This window comes from Tachysurus vachellii, chromosome 16, assembly GCF_030014155.1.
Source record: "Tachysurus vachellii isolate PV-2020 chromosome 16, HZAU_Pvac_v1, whole genome shotgun sequence".
Lineage (NCBI taxonomy): Eukaryota > Metazoa > Chordata > Actinopteri > Siluriformes > Bagridae > Tachysurus > Tachysurus vachellii.
Window position 1 is genome coordinate 17,914,087 of NC_083475.1, and position 20,292 is coordinate 17,934,378.

The 20,292-nt window shown below is 38.3% G+C and overlaps 1 protein-coding gene across 3 annotated transcripts in view; it reads left to right on the plus strand.

Annotated features, from left to right (window-relative positions):
* Positions 1-1,620: 1,620 nt before the first annotated feature.
* chst11 (carbohydrate (chondroitin 4) sulfotransferase 11) overlaps positions 1,621-20,292 on the plus strand; it is a 52,403-nt gene continuing 33,731 nt past the window's right edge. For 2 of the 3 annotated variants that reach the window (XR_009649651.1, XM_060889124.1), the window contains exon 1: positions 1,621-1,804. Coding sequence is in view for 2 of the 3 variants with exons in the window: in XM_060889124.1 (XP_060745107.1) it covers positions 1,687-1,804 (118 nt within the window). In the remaining variant the exon portion in view is untranslated. The remainder of the gene's footprint in view (positions 1,805-20,292) is intronic. The other variant, XM_060889125.1, reaches the window with a different exon arrangement.

The following is a 20,292-nucleotide window of genomic DNA, read 5'->3' on the forward strand; positions in this document are numbered from 1 at the left end:
TCACATTTGTGTGTGTGTGTGTGTGTGGGGGGGGGGTTTAGCTGTAAGTAAATGAGTTTTTGATGGCACAACATGTACACTTTTGTGTAATAATTTCTTCAATTACATCTCTATACTGATTTAAGCAATATTGCACGAGAAAGTGTGTGTCTATACTGAATATTTGCACTCAAGCCAACAGGTTTATTTTCTTCTCTTATTTGTAAGTTTAAATAAAAAGTTAACTAGCTGTTTGTTTTTTTAGATTAAGTAACAAGTTTATGTCACTAATTAAAATAACTTACATTCCTGTATGAAAATAGGTAAACAGAAAAATATGTTTATTTTTATTTTGTTTATTTTTTGTATATTAACTGTATCATGTTAATTGTCCTGATTTTCAAAAGCGCACAACATGTACAATTTTGAGTAATAATTTATTCACTGAATGATTAAAGGCAGAAATGATTTTAATTACACATTCTTAATAAATTGTTGACATATTACAGTTTTCCATGATGACAGGATTGTAGTCTTTTGCTCAGACCTTCTTTAAGGTATTTAAAGTTTTAGTTTTTAAGTTGCTTTAAAAATAAATAAAGTATCCTGCAACCTTTAATTGAACTGAGTTCCTTTACATGACTAAAAGAAAATCTGTTTTCTCTTTTTATAGATAGATAGATAGATAGATAGATAGATAGATAGACAGAGATGGAGAGAGAGAGAGACAGAGAAAGAGAGAGAGGGGGAGAGAGAGGGCGAGAGATACAGACAGAGAGAGAGAGAGAGAGAGAGAGAGAGAGAGAGAGAATAATAATAAAAAGGTACAGCAAGAGAGAGTGAGAGATACAGAGAGAGAGAAATACAAAAAGAGAGAGAGATAGACAGAGTGAGAGAGATACAGACAGAGAGAGAGAAATACAGAGAGACAGACAGAGTGAGAGAGATACAGACAGTGAGAGAGAGAGTGAGTGAGAGAGAGAGAGAGAGATTATTCATGCCTAGAGTAAAGCAGGCTGATGTTACAGCAGTAACAATGTTGCTTGTACTACTGTGATTAAAGTTATGTTACTTTTATAAGTGAAGTTTTTATGTAAAACCTCTGTGTTGTTGAAAGTAAGTTAAAGTAACATGAAGTAGCACAAACTTACTTTGACAACACAGAAGTTTGACATAGAAGTGGTAAATGCAAGGTGCATACATTACCAATGGGCAAAAACGGAGTAGTATAGCTTGGTACAAACATTACTCATATGAGAAGGGGTGTAAAATATAGTGTATACACACACACACACACACACACACACACACACACACACACACACACACACACACACACACACACAACCCTATGAAGGTTGGTTTCACAGGCACACACACACACACGCACACACACACACACATAACATTTAAGCATAATAAACATTGTGTAATATACGTAAATGACGGCAATTTTTTCAATTCGTTTTTCCCATGGTCCTGATAATGAGATGGATCCGGATATCCTTATTTGGGTATCTTATTCACCTCACACTCCGTCTATCTCTTTTGCTGGATTTAGTTCACATCTGGCAACCCGGTTTCTTGCCTAGTGAGCAGCGCGAGCACAGCAGCATCAGCATCAGCAGATCGCGGCTCACACACACACACACACATACACACGCCGGTGCTCTGTCTCAGTGTCCCTCTGTTCCTCTCCGCCGAGCCATGAAACAGATGCTGTTCGACCTGATGAGGATGAGCAGGATTTGCCGGATGGTCCTCGCCACATGTTTGGGATCTTTTATCCTGGTCATCTTTTATTTCCAAAGTATGTTCCAGCCAGGTAGGACCCTTGTGCCCTTTTGTAGACGCGTCCATTAACGATGTTTAAAATTCCTTTCTGGCTAACAATCACGTCTGTGACGTCTGTTGTGGTGGAACGTGAAAGAATGCTGGTGAGAAAATGATTAAAGAAACCAGACAAGACAAAGCGGAGGCGCGCGTGCACAGTGACAGGGAGCGCGAGGCTGTGAGACAGCTGTGTGTGTTAGGGTTAGGTCCTATCTTACCTTTGTACAACCTTTCTAAACGACTAAATACGGCACACTGAGTTGCATCAGAGCTTTGTAGCCTTTTCAGCCACTCTCACATTTTTCATTCCTTCTATTGAGTTGAGGGCGGACAGCGGAGGGTTTTGTGTGTGTGTGTGTGTGTGTGTGTGTGTGTGTGTGTCCCCGCTACAAATAAACAAACAGATAATTGTTGAAACCCGGCGAGCACGCGCCACATTTCGGGATGCTCATCATGCACGAATTCCCATTAATACGTCTAACATTTTTTGTTAGATTGGACGAGAAATGCTGTTCAAATGCGCGTGCACCAGTTCGTGCTGCTTCCCAAAGCGCACGCTACCGTGATGTAACTATGGTAACCTATGGCGACAATATTATTTAAAGCTGTTTCGCTTTCATTAGATTGAACCAAACAGTGGAGACAAAACTTTCCCCACAGTGTCTATAGGCGCGCGCTCCTGCCTTTGTACAGTAGGAAGTTGTACAGTCAGACAGATCCTCAGACAGACAATGTGTTAGACACTTAGAGTCAGACATGATGCTAATGCGAGAAGCAGAAATAAAAGTGAGCAACAAGCTTCCCGACGCTGTGGAAGCGGTGAGTCATCGACACAGCTCTTAAAGTAACCCTTGTCATGTAAAAATAAAATGAAATCAGTGTTAAACACTCCAGTCTTGAGGACCCCGTTTCCTGCACAATTTGACAATGTTCCTACATGCTTCATCCAGGTGATGAGCTGATTAATGAGTAGGATCAGTTAACCTCAGACTGTGCAGAGCAAACACAGGAGTTCAGAGATCTTCTGTGCTCTTCTTGAAATGCAAAGCTCCCAAAAGCCTCATGCACGTTCAGCAAAATCAACTAACTTGATTCTCACAGTACCAATTTTGACATTGATATTATGTCACGGATGAAAATCGTGCATCGAATAAAAAAAAAACAACAATATTTGTTTATATTATATTTTATTATATATTATATTATTGACCAATCTTTGGGTGTGAGTTGAGATTGGTCAATAATATAATATATTCAATAATATTTGTATTTGTTTTATAACAGCAACAACAACAACAACAACAAAGACAACATGCCGAAAACAAAAAACAAAGTAAGTAGGAAAAAAAAGGGGCGGCCACATGACTCAGATGCCTAAATAAAGTACAAAGGAGAAAGACAGATCACAGACTTTAATGTAAGTTAAATTGCATAGTTAATTGCTAATGTTGTCAGAACTTATTTTTATGCAAGTCCGATCTCTGCATGACATTGGTCCGAAATGATTGATGACGTTAGCAGAACATACTAGTGATTTTCTTTAATCACAAATGTATTGTCAGAGCCGTATCACATAATCTAACATGGAGAGCACTATATCACACAGTATTTACAGAGAATTTATACAAAAATATCATCTTACCCAGTGTGAAAACCAGAATTAGATAGATTGCTAACGAACTGCTTGTAAATTTGTCCTGTTTAGAAACGAGTGGGATTTTATTATCAGGTTTCATTTGCATCGTTACATTCTCAGGGATTTTTTTAACAGCAGCCAAACCTAGGGAAATAACATGACATTTTGGAAAACAACTTAGTTCTTTACAGAACATTTGCTAAGTTATCTAGCAAGTTAAACACCCAGATTTGGAGGTAAAAGTTATATATCCATTCAAGATATATATATATTTGGAATATTATGTGCTGCTGATAAATTGCTTACACATATCACTGTCAGATTAATTTTACAGAAGTACTGAAAAAGACAGTTTTGTGCTGTGTTAACAACTTTGATACGGCAATCGATATCTTTACAGATCAGATTCTGGGCTCATGAATAGTTTAATCACATGCTTTCAGAAGAGAGGTCGCTAATGTGAGAAATTTACTCTCGTGGAAATAATAAACAAATGTACAAAGATGACAGGCAGGACATATACTATAAAAGCTGTGTGTGTGTGTTTAACATCTCAATATCTGAAAATAACTTACAAATCTGTGATATTTACCATGTTAACTCTTTCGTACAAAGGTCTTTGATTCTCCTGCATATGTGACACTGCATTAGATTTCATTTAAAATGAAGTGCATGTTATTTTTTAATACTAAGGTACATACAGTATTTGAAAGATTCTTCTTTATTCTCATTTTGTTGCTAATGTAATTTGTAAAGAAAAAAATATTATGCATGTAAATACACTGGATGTCTCCGAATTTTATACCATACTGTGATCCAAGATGGCATGGATGAGTCCAGACGCTGTCACATGTGAGATTTGAATAATCTGAATGTTCCTGTGTGGTTGTTTTGTGATCTTTCACACCTCCTTATACCTATTGTTAATATTGTCTGTACAGTCAGTTTTTATTTTGTTAATGCAAAATAATCTCCTGAGCCACCACAGTAAAAGTTACTGAACTTTTAAACTTGTTGATACCTGTTAACAAAAGTTGCACACAGACCAGATAGGTTCAAAGATCCAACCAGGCCAACCAGTTATTCCTGTAAGTTAGAAGACAAAAAAGAGAACAAACTCTTTCAATAATCCCACTATAGCACATAAATGGTAGACAAAAATCACAAAGCATGCATTGTGGTGTGAGCAGGTTCGGAGATGGTGGAGGAGCAACTCACCTGTGGATAATTTCTCCTGGATACTAGAGATTACATAATGCTACTTTTCTGAAACCTTGAATATTACCCAGTATTGATACTAATACGATATTTCTGGGGTTTTTAACTGAACAATTTAGCTTTCAAAAATTCACAAATAGCTTCCTTAAAAAGATTACAACCATGATGATTTACAAGTAAAGGTTTCCAGTTACAATTTCTGTTATATGTTTTGACATGTTTTTCTTTTCCGTGTGTCACTGTTTCTGTTTCTAGAGTTTTCCTAGGTGGCTTCACACACTCACTATGAGCCCTAGTGCAAATGTTTACATTTCTCATTTCAAATATTTTTGTTGTACACAAGATGAACCAAAGACACACACAAATACACACACACACACATTGTCACTGTACCAAGTGGCCTCAGTGCACTCGAATGTGCATGGCAGCTAGGGACATGGAGCGGAGTGACAAGGCTGACCTTATTTGTTCAGCCGTGTGTATGTCTTCACTACCAAGCCAGGGAGAAGAAGAAACAGAGGCAGAGGTTGGAGGTAAAGAAATGGTCAGTGGTCAGTCAAGGAATGTATTGGTTGATCTCGAAATTCCTCAGGTTTCCCAAACAGGAGGGGCACATACACTACGGAGACATGTAACTGTGAAGCACTGAAGCCTTTCTGATCTTAACGGCATGGAGACAAGTGATTTGTTCATGCATGCAGTTTGAGCAGTGAGCTAAGACCAGCATGTATGAACAAGGCTAGATTCTAAGAAGAGGAAGTGGCTTACAAATGAGGGCTCTCTGTGTGCATTTCTATGTGTGTGTGTCTGTGTGTGTGTGTGCTGTCTGTTTGTGATGCTGTATTTAACGTGCACATTTAGGATATCCTGTTTGCATGATAATCCTCCCCTGCTGAGAGAGATTGGCATGAGTAATGTCTGTTTTGGCTTTTAAAGCCAATCCTCTCATTGTATTTCACAGAAAGAGGGACAATAGAGAGTGTGTGGGAGAAGGACAGTCCTTGTTGTACATACGGTGTGTTGTGTGGAGTCATGTGCAGTGATGTTTGGGCAACAGCCAGAGGCAATCCCACTGAGGCCTGGCTGACTTATTCAGGTTGATAGTCTGAGATGGCTGGAATTCATTACCGGTAGCTGGTAGCACAAGCGGAAAAACGACACACACACGCACACGCACACACACACACACACACACACACACACACACACACACACACACAGAGTATGGAAATGTAACTAAAGGTGATTAAACCTCAAATTAAATCTCGTACTCAATCCAGAACATTCTGACAGAGACTGACTGATGTCTTGAAATAGCAGAGCTGTTATTATAGCATATGTTATGGCTGCCAATTGTTCTTCAGTGTCCTAGCATGGCTGTTCCTTCAAACATACAGTACACAAAAAGCCTTAAAATTTAGAAGTGTGGAAAATTATAAGGTTCCAAAAACAGAAACACATGCGAACGTGAAAAAAATTTTAAATATTGGTTTATTGCTAAGGTGCAGCTGAAATATGCCAGAGTGTAGACAATACATGTTCTGAGAATGCACGTATCTTTCAAAGCACATAGTACACAAGTAATTATGTTAAATTGAATCATGATGGTGAAATGCTGGATTTTGTGACAGCTTGAATTGTTTCCTGAAGAATAACAGATTGAAACCTTGTGAGGTTTATACCCCCCTTTACACAAGATGTTTCCTTGTCAGATATTCCAGATCTATATGCTTGCAGACACAATTATTCATTCCCTCCTGAGATCTCTACCCCCACCCCCCAAACTGGCTTTGCTCCCCTAAAATCTGCATGTGTGTTTGAAATAAAGTGTTTACAGATGTCTGGGGTTTCTTGTGAAACTCATTAGACTCATTACTCTGGACTGGGGTTGATCTCAGCACGCTGCTTCAGCGTTTACTGATGATGGCGAACCGCCCATGTCATTAACCAAACAACACCTTCCTAAATGACATGAAGTTTCCAGATTCAGTGAATAAGCAATTTATTAGTCATTATGTTTCTGTCTTTTACCATATGCGATGCAAGATTAGAATCTTTACAGCTGTCTTTTGGGTGAAATAGACTTTCAATCATATTTTACAGCAGACTGGTTTTATTGGTGAAAACAAAACTAATGTGTGATGGTGATCAGAATAAATGTAGTCCAGGGTCGGCATATTTGCAGCCAAAAATTCCGTACAGACAATTGAAAAGGAAATATACTAAATAAAATCACCATTTGATTTGAAAGATTTTATTGAGAAGTTCTGTGCATTTAAGGTGAATACTAGAGAGTGTCAGTGATGTGAGAAAGTGATCTCACAAATGTGTTTTATCATTTAGAAAGATTGGAAAACATGATATTAAAACGGTTTTCTCCTCCTGCAGTAAACCTTTTGAATGCCACCTTGATATCCCTGACCTCAAAGTGTCGCTAGCTGGCGTTCAAATATAAACAGGAAAAATGGATCGGTTAATCCCCTTTCTGATCATAGCAGATGGCGACCAATATAATGCAATTAAACAAGTTTGATTCATTTTGACAGTTACATATGGAATCATAATGATGACTTCAGTGATCATTTATGACCATCATCATAGTGTGATTATTGCACAGAACAGAAGCATACCAATTTACTACAGAACCGCTGTATGTCTATGTTAACTTTTCTTAACAAATGCTGCAATCCTACTACACAGTTATAGTGGTGTAACATTACCTCAACTTGGTTTCACTTGACAATTCTGGCTTTATCAACAGATTCAATATTCATTCATTCATTCACTCATTTTCTACCGCTTATCCGAACTATCTCGGGTCACGAGGAGCCTGTGCCTATCTCAGGCGTCATCGGGCATCAAGGCAGGATACACCCTGGACGGAGTGCCAACCCATCACAGGGCACACACACACACTCTCTCATTCACTCACGCAATCACACACTAGGGACAATTTTCCAGAGATGCCAGTCAACCTACCATGCATGTCTTTGGACCAGGGGAGGAAACCGGAGTACCCGGAGGAAACCCCCGAGGCACGGGGAGAACATGCAAACTCCACACACACAAGGCGGAGGCGGGAATCGAACCCCCAACCCTGGAGGTGTGAGGCGAACGTGCTAACCACTAAGCCACCGTGTCCCCCAGATTCAATATGATTTTCAGTATATTTTGTTCAAAATTTTAATGAAAATAAATGAACAACGGAAAGAATTCTTCTTTTTTTTGCTTCTGAATCCTAAACAGCACAAAACAATACGTTTTTTTTTCTGTTTAAAACTATAAATAAATCCAACATTGCTTTCATTGGTTTATCAAATATGTGAATGTACAAAATCTTTGTCACTCTCTGGGAAAGGTGGTGAATTGATTGTAATTGTGAATGATCGATTGAATCTTAGAGGGCCAAAGATAATATGCCCTTTATGCTAAAATGCCCTTTATGCTAATTGACTTCCCCTGCCAGTTGATGTAGGCTGGTGCTGTTGAAAAAAAAAACTGAAGAGCTCTTTTTAACTGTTATAATGTGGTTGTGTAACTGAAAAAATGATACTGCATGTTGGTTGTTGTGATATGGAGCTTCTGAAGTGCAGATTCTCCACACAAGAATGTGATCAGTTGTCCAGCATGATCTTTTAAATCTCTGGGTTGCACATATTCTGTGCTTCTGTGGTTTAAACTACTAAATATGATAGATGCATAATTAAAAGAATGTTTATTTCCATAATGTGAATAAGACATTTTTACGACGTACGTTGCCATATTTTTGTATAACACCAACAAACTAACCTGCTGGGAATGTTCCTGTAATGTGGTTCCATGGTCTCCTAACAGGAAGTTTGGCCAATAAGTATTAATTTTGTAACTACAAAACAGTCCAGAAATGTTCCTCCTATTTAAAAGTCATGAGAATGTTATTGGAGCATTCTCTGAATTATAAAGCACAACAAAATGCAAATGTTGTTGCAAATTTCTGTATAGAAAGTTTTCCTGAAAATCAAAAGTGACTTAAACATGTCTAGGGACAACAAGTTGGGTTTAAAGTCAAGGATACCTAATGATGACGATAGTATTCAAGGAAACTATAAAGCTAAACACGTATTAGTACGAACTTTAGAAGTATTGTCAACATCTTGTCAAAATTGGTGGAGTTGCACCAGTTTTTTTTTTCTTATGTAAATATTTTACAGCCTTACAATGATTTTTTTAAACAGCTAAGATTTTTTTCTAAAATGCATATGGTTAAAAGTTGAATAAACTACTCTTGAATCACAAATTGAGTAACATACGTATTTTAATCTGTCTTGTCTGATGAAATACAAGAACAATTGTCAAGTGTTAACACAGGTGATTTTCATTATGTTCCTCCTTTTTCCTGTGTTAATTAAGCTCATGAGCTCAGGGAATTCATTTCAGGATTGGGCTTTGTCTTTGGGTCTCAGGTGTTCAATGACTCACAATCCACAGGTACTGAACATCCAAGAGAATTACAATTCAGAACTTTATGCTGTTCGATTCCTTTCCCCTGCGCTGGTGGTATGTGTATGGCAATAATGAGCTTGCAGCTGTTATCTGTGCCTTGCTGTGTCAGCGTGATCCTGCACATTGTGGGCTCATTACGCTGTCCATTCAGAAACTCTGCGTGCTCAAGTGCTTATTGATAAGCATTGATTTGGCTCTCACAACGTACCACTGGGTTGCTAACAGATTGTTATGGAGTTCAGTTACGACCAAACTGCTTCCTGTTTGTGAGCACTTGGCTTCTTAGATATCCGCTATGCTTCAATCAAGGACCGAAGCCCACATGTGAGACTTAAAATCTATTTTAATATTTTATATAATTCTATATATTTCTTCCAATACATGGGCTCATTTAATTTTGTGAGAAAGCAGTTTCTTACTGTAGTACTTTATAGTGAAGAATAGCTCAAATCCTCTTTTCCCAAAATTACATAACTCAATCTTTACCAACAAGTTAATTAGACAAGGAAGATATATTACCTGGAGTTGCTTTTAACTGGTCATTTTTAGGGAGCTAAGAAATGGTGTAATATTTCCAGATTGATTCAGACGTACCTAAAATCTGATAAGTCTGGTACACCGAAAACAAAATGCATTATTATAGAATTTACCATTGCTGCACTTCATATAAAGAAGGTTCTTCTAAACTGGGCCAAATGCAATAACCCAGGAGCTATGAAGTGTTATAAACACATGCACCTTCATCATTCACACACACACACACACACACACACACACACACACACACACACAATCCTCCTCCATCTGTTATATTGCATAAAACAATATAGCAGATCCAAAGTTGTACTATTACTGCTTATATCTCATTTGTGCAGAAAGCACTGGTGTTAAAGTCTAGATAATTACCTTTATTCTGTACTTCACTGGTTATCGTTGCCGGCCACACTGATCATCTGTTTAACGCACACATGTGGACACCATTAAAAACAAATATTAGAACTGTTCAGGAAAGGGGGGGCACGGTGGCTTAGTGGTTAGCACGTTCGCCTCACACCTCCAGGGTCGGGGTTCGATTCCCGCCTCCGCCTTGTGTGTGTGGAGTTTGCATGTTCTCCCCGTGCCTCGGGGGTTTCCTCCGGGTACTCCGGTTTCCTCCCCCGGTCCAAAGACATGCATGGTAGGTTGATTGGCATCTCTGGAAAATTGTCCGTAGTGTGTGATTGCGTGAGTGAATGAGAGTGTGTGTGTGTGCCCTGTGATGGGTTGGCACTCCGTCCAGGGTGTATCCTGCCTTGATGCCCAATGACGCCTGAGCCACAGGCTCCCCGTGACCCAAGGTAGTTCGGATAAGCGGTAGAAGATGAATGAATGAATGAATGAATGTTCAGGAAAGTTTTTGGATTGATGTGGACTGATGTGGACATTGTTTGGACTGATGTGAATCAGACTGAAATCAGACTTTACTCTAATGCAGAAAATAAAGAGGATGGCTTTAATAATCTCCCTCTGTTGGATTCACACTCTCATTGTGTCTTGGCGTTTCCTATTGTGTTTGTTGTTTGTGTGAATTTGAAAACCTGCATGTTAGTGGACCACAGGGAAACCAGTCGGACATTTCAACACACTGGAGCTGAACAGGAAGGCTTGTCTCATTACTATGTCTCTGTGTACCTTTTTATTTAGAGCTCTTTGTGAGTGTGTATGTGTGTGAGTGTGTGTGCGTGTGTGTGTGTGTGTCGTTGTGCATGTGTTTTTTGGTCTGTTTCTATTTTCTGGAAGTAATCAGCCATGTTTTAGTGCTTGATAAACCACTGTAGTAGCTGATTAAAAGATATTTTTCTTTTTTTTTTTAAATAAAAGACTGAGAGGAGACAAAAGAGAAAAACTGAGAGGAGACAAAAGAGAAAGTGAAGACAATATTAAAGAAATACTGAAAGCATCACCATGGAAACTAGGGTGTATTATGTGTATTATGTTCGGGGGTGGGGTGTGTGCGTCCGAGCATGTGTACATGTACTGTACATGTTTGTCTTTTCTTACAAGGACATATGAATGTGTGTTATTTTACTCTTTTTCTGGAGAACCGCACTAAATCTTTTTTTTTTTACTAGAATTCCTCACTCACTTGTTTTTAAATCCACTTAAGTGGATGTTCTATCATCAATTTCATAAAAAGATCTATTTGTAACTGAAGATGCCAATTCCTAAAGCCCTTTATAGCGTTTGTAGCCACAAAGAAAATTCTTCATGACCCAAAAAATGAAACAAGGTTCTGTTTTAGGCCCACTATTGTTCTGAATTTATATGCAGCCTCTTAAACATGCAATTTGTCGCATATACACAATTTATCAGGACCACAGTTGCACAAAAAAAGAAAGTCAAAAACATAAAGGAGAAAGTAAGATAGTAACCTCTAACTTTTAAGTTCTCAGAAAACAGACATTGTTGTAAGTTGACTTGCAAATCTGGTTGCTGATTTCCTAGAGCGTAATGGCTATTTAGTGAAATGAAAAACTGAATAGCAGCATAAGATGCATGCTTTTAAAATCACATGGTAAGCTTTACCAAAATCTCACTAAAATGTGGCAATTACTGTACATGTTGTCCAATTTGCTGATATAGTTCATTACTCTTGATGAACTATTATATTAAATATCTTGCTGCAATATCATACTGTTTGCTTACTTAATAATGGAGACTGTCTGTAGTACTTTGATGCATGGCTTAAGTAGCATCCTAGAGTTCAGCAGCACAGCACAGTTTCAGCCTCCCAGCGAGCATACACGCACAAACTTTCATTGCATTTACATTTAGGCAAAGTCAGTACACCTTGGCAAACTTTAATCAAGGGTTCGTTGATTCCTCTGCGGTATTTTCCTCAATGTTGCAAGCTGCTCTGTCATCTCTCCCAACAACCGGAAGGATGTGCCCTTCTCTATTATGCTAACAACATTCTGCTCTCAGCAAAAAATGAACAGATTTGCAAAGATCGATCCTTGGTCCTCCTTTTGTATCTGGCTTTAAATCAATCCTTGCAAAGCTCCAGTTCTGGCTCCCACTGGTACATTACCTGGGATTTATACTTACCCAAGGTGAATGTCGCTTTTCCTTGGATCGTGTAAGAGCTTTGTTGAAGTCTCTCCTCCAACAACACAATGAGTCAATTACAATCATTTTCCCCCTAGTTTTTCTCCTTAATTTGGTCTTGTCAATTCCCACCCACTAGCTTCCTCCCCTTACACATGTAGGAGGGTGAAGCAAACACATTCTGACACTGAGATACATGAAACTCTTTTTGTCATAGGGTAGCATACCACATGTAGAGGAAATCACTATCTGCATTCCCTATATAGCATCCGTCCTACTGTATCTAGAGAGAAATTTTAGTAGACCAATTTAGTTCCTTGGCTCCTGGATGTAGATGCTCTTTATAAAAACGTCTAAATCTCCTGAGCACTTATTAATTGCACCACTCAGGAGCCCGGTACACTTTATTTTTACAAAACAAAGTTTAAGTAATCTTGGGCAACAACCTTTTAGTGTCATTTTGGGTCCATAGAGGGTGATATGCTTCACATGGGCCACGTTCACACTGCAGGTAAAAGTGGCCCAAATCCGATTTTTTTGGGGTCAAGTGACCAGGTCAGACTTCTTCAGGAGTAGTGTGAACACTCAAATCTGGCCCAGATCTGATTTTTTCAAATCAGATCTGGGCCACTTCCATATGTGGTCCTGAATCAGACCCAAATCTGATCTTTTCCAATGTGGCCGCAGTGTGAACAGCCAAGGCAGATTCGATGCGACTTTTACGTCAATCTACATCGACATTTGTCACAATTATGCGAAAACTTATTTATTTATTTTTTTTGCGCCGGCGAAACCTTTTTTTTGTTTGTTTTTTTTTGCGCCGGCGAAAACGTGACACAAACGTGACTGGTAATGCGTGTGTTAAGAGTGTTGTATAAAGTGGTTACGTGAACCAGCTCATAATGTTTGCATTGAATACATCACATTATAGCATTACATGATATGTTTGCTTGCACCAGATGATACAACACTTCCTCCATAACCTCGCCAACTTTTTAGGGCAACGGCGTGCTGCGTGTGACACTGGTATCTGATATAGGCCACATTTTAAAAGGTAATGTGAACAGCCAAACAAAAAAATCAGATCTGAGCAAAATATCCGAATTGAGCATTAAGACTTACAGTGTGAACGTGGTTATGGAGTCAGTGCAAGTACCATGTGGATTTTGCATAGGAATTTTTTTAATGTTTCTTAGACAGTAAATGCAATTGTAAATATTGTCTGTAAATATTGAATATAGAGGTCCAATGATCAGTATTACAAGAGTACTATATATAATGGCACCGAGATATTTCACTGTTTCTATCACTCTGGTTGTCTGTGTTTGCCCTGTACTGTAAAAGCACAATTCACAACATACTACTTATCAACATATTCAGCAGACTTTAAATAGTTAAGCTCAACAGATATTCTATGATACTCTACATGATTACTCTAGGATTTACTTTCTTTAACAGAGCAAAAATAACCAAACAATTGTTACTATTATGCCTGAAATGTCAGTTACTTAATGTGACTTTCTTATTTCAATATTGCATAAACCAGTAGTATATCAGTATTAAATATTATAATCAGCTGATGCTCAGTATAACTGGATTCTTGCTTGTTCAAGTCTGATTAAATTGGTTTAGCTAGCTAGCTGTCACGACTTTTTCAGTGGAATGTATCTAGATTAGCTAGCTGCTTATTGGCATGACATTTTGTCTGATTTTTTCTTTCAAAGCATTCAATTCTTTTATTTATAAAATCTGACTAAAAATTATACAGCAGCTCAGACCGATGCCCAAGATTGATTTGTTTAAGAATTCATAAACAGGTTCTTTCATTTCTCTTGTTACAGCTAATTTACTGTTTAACTGGTAGTGTTGTGACCAAGTGTATGCAATGCTGGTCAGGTCAGCTGACAAAAAGTTATATTTCCCTTTTTTTTTTAAAAGCCACGAGCCGCCACTGCAGCAGACCATGATTTAAGAAGGAAGAAAAGAAGAGGTCATCCTATTCTTACCCCAGACTTATTCAAACTATGCTGTCTGCCTGCTAAGTTCCGCATTGCTTAGAAAGTATGGCTTATGATGCTTTAAATGCTTTAACTTATTTTGCTTTAGCATATATATATATATATATATATATATATGTATATATATAGCATAATATGCTTTAGCATATTTTGGTGGTCAAGCAGCATAACGTTCAAACTACTACTTTGCTTAGTTCCAAGGATCAGTCACAGCTTAGCTAGTGGAAGATATTTCCATTTACATTTATGGCATTTGGCAGACATCTTTATCCAGAGTGACATAGAAAAGTGCTTTGAAGTTTCTATCAGTGAATAAATTAACACTGGTTCACTACATTACAGACTTAGGATAGCATTAACCTGAAACTTTGGGAGTTTATTAAATACATTAAAACACACAGAGACGATAAGCGCTAGATTAAGTGTTTTAGGAAGTGGCCGGTCTTCACCTGTCGTTTGTGTGTGTGTGTGTGTGTGTGTGAAGGGCAGCTGTAAGCGCAGTTGATGCTAGCAGTCTTTACTTCCAACATTCTGCTTTTACTTGGTAGCTATGTGTCATTTTAAAGTTTTCAGACAACAGAACATTGCCACATTTAGAGCTTTCAGTAGTCAGTGTTGGATTTAAAACATCCTCTGCATAACAAGCTGCTGTTATTTGACTCGAGTGAATGTGTATAAAGTACAAGAAGCATGTGCCCTTTGGCACACAGCTCTCCATATGTGGCTATTCGCGTGTGTGTGTGTGTCTGACTGTGCTGTGTAACTGCTGTCACTTCCCCCACCAGCTATTTTAAGAGCTCACTTTTGTACAGTTCATTCTCACTCTGTAATTTTGTGGTGTGTGTATGTGTGCATGTCTTTTTAACTATGACATTTTTCTTCTGTCTGTAACTATGCGTACAGTATATGTTTGCTGGTTGACACAGGAATATGAAAAATGGCAGACGACATACAAACCCGCAATGCTAAGATATATCTAATGTCTCAAATGTATTAAAGACATGATCTGGTTTATTTTTATGTTTATGTATATACACATGTACATTGGGTGTGTACTTGCGTGTGTGTCTGTGTGTGTGTCTGTGTGTGTGTGTGTGTGTACTTGCACTGCTTTACTGTTGTACTGTCTTTTACAATGCAATCTTGATCCCAGGTTTAACTGTCAGCCATCATATTTCTTTTGATCTGAAGGCATGTTTGTTCACAACAAAAATCTCCAGGAACCCAAATTCTGAGAGTTGATGATTTGGGAGCATAATCTAAAAGCTTCTTGTGTTCTTATTATGGACAGATCTTGTAGAGTGATGGCTCAATGCTGGCATGAAATCTCATTATGTTACCTAATCTCATACATTTTAAACACTGGTGCAAACTGTCTACCTAAACAATAGGAGAAACGTCCCGCTACGTTTTAGGGAATATTTCCTCATGACTGTCGCCGCTGGCTTGCTCATTAGGGATCTAATCTACATCCGGATTTGTCTGCTTTGTGACTGTGTGTAGTTAAAGATGCTGTGCAAATAAATATGAATGAGGGAACTAACATAAATAAACCATCGGCATGTCATTCATGAGTTCCACTCTCTAGTATGTGTGTTTTGTTGCCGGGTTTGTCATTTTTCTTTACTGATGCCTACAGCAGTAGATGACATTGACATCAGTTCATGTCCTCATGCAAGTTCCCATGGCAACTGCCTCTGTGGCATTGAAGGGTGGGCTTGGGGGAGTGTGTGGGTGCGGGTGCATGTCTCTCATTCTGTATCTGTGTGTTCGAAGGAAGTGATGAATTTATTATTCTGACTTTTTTAGTTTGTTCCAACAGAGACACCTGGAGGCCATGTCATGTGCACCAGGTTCAAGGACAGAAATGTGTATATTACACTATGGTACTGCTGAACTCTCCAATTTGAATCATAAAGTGTTGATGAATTTTCTACAACAGCAGCTTAAAGAACACCACAGTTCAATTGAGAAAAAACACCACCTTTCCTCTTTCCTTGGTGAAGAAAAACTCCTTAACAACAATTGGCCTGATCCAGTTTACTACGCTGAAGGTAGACATGTCTGTGTCAAAGTCAAAAATCAGACTTCAGCAGACTATATAAGGAGGGCTTACCACAAGAAAACCATTAGTAAGCCTTAACACAGGAAGAACAGTTTAGCGGTTACAGAAAAAAAAATAAAGCCTGTACAGATCTGGAATAACATCCTATGGGCAGATGAAACGAAGGTCAACTGTATACTACAGTAGAATGGTGGAAAAATAAGAGCATGGATAGGGAAAGGACCTCCTCATGAGCCAAATAATACCACCTCATTATGCTGTGTGTGTGTACAGCTGCAAACGGAGCTGGTACATTTGTATTTATCGATGATGCGCTGGTTGACAAAAGCCAGCTGAGCTCTGAAATGTATAGTGCTATGTATAGTGAAATGTATAATGTCATCTGCTCACATTTTGCCGATTGATTCACAGTACAGATAGACTATGTCCAGAAGCATATATCAAAAGCGACCCAATACTTTTTATAAGACACTGAAGTGGAATGTTCTGGACAAGTCAATAATCTGAATCTAGTCGAGCTGCATTTCACTTGCTGAAGGCAAACATCCCCAAGAAGAAGCAGGAAATGAAGACAGCTGCAGTAAAGGCCTGTCAGAGCATCACCAGAGAGGAAACCCAGAACCTGTTGAGGTCTGTAGGTTCTAGACTGCAAAGTAAGAAATAATTATAATAAGAAATATAAAACCTGTTGCAATTCCTACACTGTTTCCCATTCGTATATGAATGCAAAATAAAGCTGAAAGGCTGTACTTAGAGCTCAAATACAACACTAAAATAACAATAACTTTCTCAATATCTAAATATTTATGGACCTGACTGTATGTAATCTAATATTCTACTGTATTCTACTGCACTTTCTTCAGCTCACGCTAAATTCTGCCTTCCGAGGGAGCAGTAATGGTATTTTCCAGTGGTAATAACCTATAAAGCTATGTTAAAAGTCTCAGGGGTTTTAGGGTTGAACAGCAGGGTGTTTGGGTTGTTGTGCATTTACATTCTCATGCTCTCCTCATAGAGAAATAAACTATGAGCTTCAGTGGCATTCTATATACTCAACTGTATACATCCTCTCTGTGAACATTGTACTTCTGTACATCCTTCTCTTCTCTTCTCTTCTCTTCTCTTCTCTTCTCTTCTCTTCTCTTCTCTTCTCTTCTCTTCTCTTCTCTTCTCTTCTCTTCTCTTCTCAGGGTGTGGCAGGTACAATTAGAGGTTTGTGGTGGGATTGTAGCCATGAGAAGCAGCGCAGCTTGTGCACTCATATAAATAATATATTAAAGATCGGTGTATGCATATATGCCCATCATTAAACGTTTTTAGGCCGTTTGTCTTTTATTTTAAAAATTAGTTCTTATATGGAGTAATCTGATGGAAATATCTAGGAAAGTACAGAAGCTGCCAGAAAGCTTAACTCCCTAAAGAGCTTCTAGTAATGTTTTTTCCTCTGAGTCACTTTCATTTTCACTGTATCCCATGACCCAAAACCCACTTTATCCATCGTGTCATACCCCGGGTGAAGTTTTTTAAATTTCCTGTGACAATTTGTGAACACTGGCATAAATATATAGAATAACAAACTTAACATGGCAGATGTGTATACAAAAATGACTAAACGAGTACAGCGCATGCAATTAGTGGAGCTATTGTTTTAAAAATAAGAGTGAAAGAGAATAAATGAATGCTGAAAGAAAGTGAGTTAGTCAATTGATATGAGGGGAGGATTTTAAGCCTGCTCATTGACTGTGAGTGAGCAGGAGACAAAAAAAACATGTTAAAAAGACTGAGATGGGCAGCCACTCAGAAAGGACATTGTGCATTATAATTCCCAAATCATAAATCAGGAGGGGAGTGTGTGTTTGTGTCTGTGTGTGTGTGTGTGTGTGTGAGAGAGAGAGAGAGAGAGAGAACGTAAATACACTTTTTCTTTCCTTTTTGCTGACTCAAGCAGCTTAGTGACTAGCTAACATACATACTCCACACACACATGGGGATGTAATTATGTTTTCACTGAATCATCAGTTGAACTTCCACTGACCTTTATACACACTCCTGATGGACATTATTACATGCAATAAAAGGAAAAGCAGGCTTTATTACGGATTGTGCTCGCTTTGGCGGCTCACTGCATATGTTATTAATATCATTTCCGACATATTTTACTCTCCAGCACCTGCCCCCCCTCCGGCCCTGTTCACACTCGTTCATCCGCTCGTCGGGTGTGTGGTCTCTGAATTGGTTGGAGTGTGTTTTGTTTGGCCGCCACTGCTGCTTTGTTTTGATGGATGAAGCTCTTGAGTGGCAGATGGCTTTCCAGCCTGCAGACGTGTCAGCACACACCAGGGAGTCCACACATACACACACAAAATATCATCCAAGCACAGACTATCAGAGTCACAACTACATAAAGATCCTGAACCAAATACCAAAACACAAGAATGGTGCCTATAGGTATTAGAGGACTGGTGAATTATTAAAGTTATCTTCTACTTGGCAGGGTTTTTTTTTTTGTTCACTTCTCTGAAGACTTTCTCCATATTGAAGAAAGTCTAAATGATTAACTACAGATCCTTTAATTAATCATTTTACCAATGAAACTGACTGTCGGTTAACTTTGGTAGGATATGTTCTTGAGCAGAAATTGCACACGATTCAATGTGATTTCTGAGGCTCTAATAATTTCATGTATGTTTAAATTTCTTAACAATAAATCTTCTATTGAGAACTGTCCACGACTTGTAGCAAGAACTGCAGTAAGATCCCTGAAACCAGTATATAATCCATCTATTGTGCAGAATGTTAGCGCAATAATATTGCTACTTATTTGGCATGTCTGACCTAAATCTTACTTGAAACAGCAGCACACGTTATGAAAATAGTAAATTTTTTGCAAACTTCTATTTGCAAAAGAGACGTCACATGCTTTTGCATTTATTTTTCTAAGAAAGCAGCATCTGGGGATCAGGCATGCTTTGACATGGACCTGGTGAAAGATTATTTCATTTTTGTACCTTGACTAAGAGCACTTGTGCGAGTCCCAACACCTACAATTAGTGATCAACAACTGAACGCAAGCAAATAAAGTTTTGGTGTGCACTTGTTTCCCAGTGTTTACCTACAATCTAAAATATATTTGCACAAACAAATGTAAAAGGGTTTTGTGTAGGAACTACAGTAGATGTAGAACTGACAGGAACAGTAGGAAAGGAAATAACAAGGAAATAAGAAATGCAGAATAAATAAGCAGAGAAAATATTTAAAATATTCTCTTTTTACTTTGGATCATGCGTCAGTGTGGGGGTGTTTGTCCTTTTATTTCCCTGGGAAAGAGAGGTAGAGTCCTTGGACTTTTTATAAGCCCTTGTGTGAAAGCCAAACTCAGTGATGGCTTATTCCTTAAATCATCAGACTGTAAAAATGTGCTGCTGTATACGCCTCAGTCAATGCAGCTACAGACTCCTGTGGGTTTCAGACCTAAAACACAGTGAAGCAGCTGTGACTTAAGACAGAATGTGTGAAATTTGTTTTTAGAATGGATGGAGTATAATTCTCTTTACACAAATCTTGAAAAAAAAACACCTCCCAAGAATTTATCAGATAATATCAGACACATATGTTGTTGACAGCAAGAAGCAAGGAACCTCGCAGAGATTGTTAATATTGTATAATATGTGAAAAATAAAGCAGAAGAAAAGAACCGTAAACAGTATACTTCAGTATCTCTTATACTGAATATACTTCAGAGTCTTTTATTCCTTATCATCCGTTATGCAAAGTCTTATAGCAATCACATTTTACACATGAGAATCTAGTTTTGGGGAATTCTGCTCCTATGTCTAATGTACTTACAGGGCTGTTGTAACTTCTTGAACCATACGCACCTTATCATGATAACTGATTACGGTTGTGTCTTCACTTTGCATTTGTTACTTACTTCGAGTCAATTGCTGTGACCTTAATATAATTTCTGCCCTCTT